Genomic DNA, 5,000 nt, shown 5'->3' with positions numbered 1-5,000 from the left:
GAGGAGGATGAGGTAGGTAACGTTATGTGATGAGAAGGAGATTGTTTCTGTCAGAACATGTAGAGAACAGCTTCAGTCTGGTGTTCTCATGGCATCACGTTTCATTCATCCAGCTGTAGATCTCTGTAGTTACAGTCAGTCTGTCTGTGTGAATCATGTCTTTCAGTGTCAGCTTGCTGTGATAGACTGGTTGGTAGTACCAGGCACAGCTCTGAGAGAGGGGAGGGAGGAGAGAGGGAGGGAGGAGAAGGGGAGGGAGGAGAGAGGGAGGGAGGAGAGGGGAGGGAGGGGGGGAGGGAGGAGGAGGGGAGGAGGGAGGAGAGAGAGAGGGAGGGAGGAGAGAGAGAAGGGGAGGGAGGGGCGAGGGGAGAGGAGGAGAGAGAGAGAGGGAGGAGGAGGAGAGGGAAGGAGAGAGGGAGGGGGAAGGGAGGAGAGGAGAGGGAGGGAGGGAGGAGAGGAGGGAGAGGGAGGGAGGAGAGGAGGAGGGGAGGGAGGGAGGGGAGGGAGGGAGGGAGAGAGGGAGGGAGAGGGAGGGAGGGAGGGGGGAGGGAGGAGAGGAGAGGGAGAGGGGGGAGGGAGCCGAACGGGGAGTCGTATAGACGCTGAGTCGTATAGGCGCCCGAACGGGGAGTCGTATAGGCGCCGAACGGGGAGTCGTATAGACGCCGAACGGGGAGTCGTATAGGCGCCGAACGGGAGTCGTATAGGCGCCGAACGGGAGCGTATAGGCGCCAACGGGAGTCGATAGGCGCCGAACGGGAGTCGATAGGCGCCGAACGGGAGTCGTGTAGGCGCCGAACGGGAGTCGTATAGAACGGGAGTCGAGTAGGCGCCCGAACGGGAGTCGATGAACGGGAGTCGTTAGAACGGGAGTCGAGAGACGGGAGTCGAGTAGGCGCCGAACGGGAGTCGTATAGGCGCCGAACGGGAGTCGTATAGGCGCCCGAACGGGAGTCATAGAACGGGAGTCGTATAGAACGGGAGTCGTATAGGCGCCGAACGGGAGTCGTATAGGCGCCGAACGGGAGTCGTATAGAACGGGAGTCGTATAGACGCCGAACGGGGAGTCGATAGAACGGGGAGTCGATAGAACGGGAGTCGATAGGCGCCGAACGGGGAGTCGATAGACGCAAATGAAATGGGATTAGGGTTGAGTAAGGTAGTAGCGGAATGGGATTAGGGCTGAGTAAGGTAGTAGCGGAATGGGATTAGGGCTGAGTAAGGTAGTAGCGAAATGGGATTAGGGCTGAGTAAGGTAGTAGCGGAAATGGGATTAGGGCTGAGTAAGGTAGTAGCGCAATGGGATTAGGGCTGAGTAAGGTAGTAGCGGAATGGGATTAGGGCTGAGTAAGGTAGTAGCGAAATGGGATTAGGGGCTGAGTAAGGTAGTAGTGGAAATGGGATTAGGGCTGAGTGAGGTAGTAGCGGAATGGGATTAGGGCTGAGTATAGTAGCAGGAATGGGATTAGGGGCTGAGTAAAGTAGTAGCGAATGGGATTAGGGCTGAGTAAGGTAGTAGCGGAATGGGATTAGGGCTGGAGTGAGGTAGTAGTGGAAATGGGATTAGGGGCTGAGTAAGGTAGTAGTGGAATGGGATTAGGGGCTGAGTGAGGTAGTAGCGGAATGGGATTAGGGCTGAGTGAGGTAGTAGTGGAAATGGGATTAGGGGCTGAGTGAGGTAGTAGCGGAATGGGATTAGGGGCTGAGTGAGGTAGTAGTGGAATGGGATTAGGGCTGAGTGAGGTAGTAGTGGAAATGGGATTAGGGGCTGAGTGAGGTAGTAGTGGAATGGGATTAGGGCTGAGTGAGGTAGTAGTGGAAATGGGATTAGGGCTGAGTGAGGTAGTAGCGGAATGGGAAAGTCCCCTCTCCACTACAGTAGCAGCCAGGACTGGGCTGGACCAGGATCTCTCTGTTAGAACCAGGACTGGGCTGACCAGGATCTCTCTGTTAGAACCAGGACTGGGCTGGACCAGGATCTCTCGTTAGAACCAGGACTGGGCTGGACCAGGATCTCTGTTAGAACCAGGACTGGGCTGGACCAGGATCTCTCTGTTAGAACCAGGACTGGGCTGGACCAGGATCTCTCTGTTAGGAACCAGGACTGGGCTGGACCAGGATCTCTCTGTTAGAACCAGGACTGGGCTGGACCAGGATCTCTCTGTTAGAACCAGCACTGGGCTGGACCAGGATCTCTCTGTTAGAACCAGGACTGGGCTGGACCAGGATCTCTCTGTTAGAACCAGGACTGGGCTGGACCAGGATCTCTCTGTTAGAACCAGGACTGGGCTGGACCAGGATCTCTGTTAGAACCAGGACTGGGCTGGACCAGGATCTCTCTGTTAGAACCAGCACTGGGCTGGACCAGGATCTCGCTGTTAGAACCAGGACTGGGCTGGACCAGGATCTCTCTGTTAGAACCAGGACTGGGCTGGACCAGGATCTCTCTGTTAGAACCAGGACTGGGCTGGACCAGGATCTCTCTGTTAGAACCAGGACTGGTCTGGACCAGGATCTCTGTTAGAACCAGGACTGGGCTGGACCAGGATCTCTCTGTTAGAACCAGGACTGGGCTGGACCAGGATCTCTCGTTAGAACCAGGACTGGGCTGCATAGAGCTACTACGTCCTTCTTTTGTTATCAATACTCTGACATCAGGCAAATATTTACTCTACGGATGGCAGGTCTTTCATCTCCCTCTAGTGGACCTTGTCCTGGGGCTGCGTCCCCATACTCTAATCCAGATTCCTCCTGGGTAATCCAGATTCCTCCTGATTCCTCCTGGGTAATCCAGAATCCTCCTGGGGCTGTGTCCCCATACTCTAATCCAGATTCCTCCTGGGGGCTGCGTCCCCATACTCTAACCCAGATTCCCCTGGGGCTGCGTCCCCATACTCTAATCCAGATTCCTCCTGGGTAATCCAGAATCCTCCTGGGGCTGCGTCCCCATACTCTAACCCAGATTCCTCCTGGGTAATCCAGATTCCTCCTGGGTAATCCAGATTCCTCCTGGGTAATCCAGAATCCTCCTGGGGGCTGCGTCCCCATACTCTAACCCAGATTCCTCCTGGGTAATCCAGATTCCTCCTGGGTAATCCAGATTCCTCCTGGGTAATCCAGAATCCTCCTGGGGGCTGTGTCCCCATACTCTAACCCAGATTCCTCCTGGGGGCTGCGTCCCCATACTCTAACCCAGATTCCTCCTGGGTAATCCAGATTCCTCCTGGGTAATCCAGAATCCTCCTGGGGGCTGCGTCCCCATACTCTAACCCAGATTCCTCCTGGGTAATCCAGATTCCTCCTGGGTAATCCAGATTCCTCCTGGGTAACCCAGATTCCTCCTGGGGGCTGCGTCCCCATACTCTAACCCAGATTCCTCCTGGGTAATCCAGATTCCTCCTGGGGGCTGCGTCCCCATACTCTAACCCAGATTCCTCCTGGGTAATCCAGATTCCTCCTGGGGGCTGCGTCCCCATACTCTAATCCAGATTCCTCCTGGGTAATCCAGATTCCTCCTGGTGCTGCGTCCCCATACTCTTAACCAGATTCCTCCTGGGTAATCCAGATTCCTCCTGGGTAATCCAGATTCCTCCTGGTGCTGCGTCCCCATACTCTAATCCAGATTCCTCCTGGGTAATCCAGATTCCTCCTGGGTAACCCAGATTCCTCCTGGGTAACCCAGATTCCTCCTGGGTAATCCAGATTCCTCCTGGGTAATCCAGATTCCTCCTGGGTAATCCAGATTCCTCCTGGTGCCGTCCCCATACTCTTATCTACCATCTGTCTTCCTGTTCTGTAGGTCTGGGTTCTGTGCGAGAACTTTTTTCTCTTTTAGAGTGCTAGGATGTGTTCTGTGTTCTCTTTTAGAGTGCTAGGATGTGTTCTGTGTTCTCTTTCGGAGTGCTAGGATGTGTTCTGTGTTCTCTTTTGGAGCGCTAGGATGTGTTCTGTGTTCTCTTTCGGAGTGCTAGGATGTGTTCTGTGTTCTCTTTTGGAGTGCTAGGATGTGTTCTGTGTTCTCTTTTAGAACGTTGTGTTGTGGAGTTCTCTCTGTGTGTCTGATGAAACCAGCTGTAGAGACAGAGACCCCCTTTCATCCTCTAATACTCCTCCCTCTGTGTCTCTCTCTCGCTCTCTCGTTCTCTCTCTTCTCTCATTAGTATTCTAATGGGGCATCGTGGACTCAAAGAGGAGCTTTAAATCAGCCTCTCCCTCTTCACTCCCTCTCTCCATCACTTGTTCATTCTCCTCTCTCTCTCTCTCCTGTCTCTCTGTCTCTCTGCGTCTCTCTCTCTCTCTCTCTGTCTGTCTCTCTCTCTCTCTCTCTCTCTCTCTCTCTCTCTCTCTCTCTCTCTCTCTCTCTCTCCCTCTCTCTCTCTCTCTCTCTCTCTCTCTGTCTCTGTCTCTGTCTCTCTCTCTCTCCACCTCTCTGTCTCTGCTCTCCTTCAGCCAGTTTCTTTATAGACTCAAAGTTTAAATCCCGCTTCTTTCCTCCTTCACACACCCATCCTGTTGCTCTGAGCTCAGCAGGCTATTGTTGCAGGCTCTGTTGAGAGGTGTGTGGGTTGGTGCTCCAGAGAGGGGCTGCTTGGCCTGGCTGAGATGGACTAGAGGCTGGGTGGGTTGGCTGGTTCTGGTGCTCCAGAGAGGGGCTGCTTGGCCTGGCTGAGACGGACTAGAGGCTGGGTGGGTTGGCTGGTTCTGGTGCCCCAGAGAGGGGCTGCTTGGCCTGGCTGAGATGGACTAGAGGCTGGGTGGGTTGGCTGGTTCTGGTGCCCCAGAGAGGGGCTGCTTGGCCTGGCTGAGACGGACTAGAGGCTGGGTGGGTTGGCTGGTTCTGGTGCCCCAGAGAGGGGCTGCTTGGCCTGGCTGAGACGGACTAGAGGCTGGGTGGGTTGACAGATTGCTGTGTGCCGAGAGAGAGATGACTGACTGTGTTTTAATTCCCATGGTCCTCTCTGTTCTCCCCCATCATCACATCAACACCTTATTGGTCTGTG

The 5,000-nt window shown here is 54.7% G+C and overlaps 1 protein-coding gene across 1 annotated transcript in view; it reads left to right on the top strand.

Annotated features, from left to right (window-relative positions):
- The window catches only part of LOC123732151 (uncharacterized), a gene marked incomplete at its 3' end in the record, with an annotated part of 9,125 nt that extends 6,152 nt beyond the window's left edge, over positions 1–2,973 (top strand). Inside the window, exon 3 of the mRNA XM_045711499.1 lies at positions 2,832–2,973. Coding sequence (XP_045567455.1) covers positions 2,832–2,973 — 142 coding nt within the window. The remainder of the gene's footprint in view (positions 1–2,831) is intronic.
- Positions 2,974–5,000: the final 2,027 nt, after the last annotated feature.

Source organism: Salmo salar, unplaced genomic scaffold (assembly GCF_905237065.1).
Source record: "Salmo salar unplaced genomic scaffold, Ssal_v3.1, whole genome shotgun sequence".
NCBI classification, from domain to species: Eukaryota; Metazoa; Chordata; class Actinopteri; order Salmoniformes; family Salmonidae; genus Salmo; species Salmo salar.
This window is presented reverse-complemented; position numbering and strand designations above follow the sequence as displayed.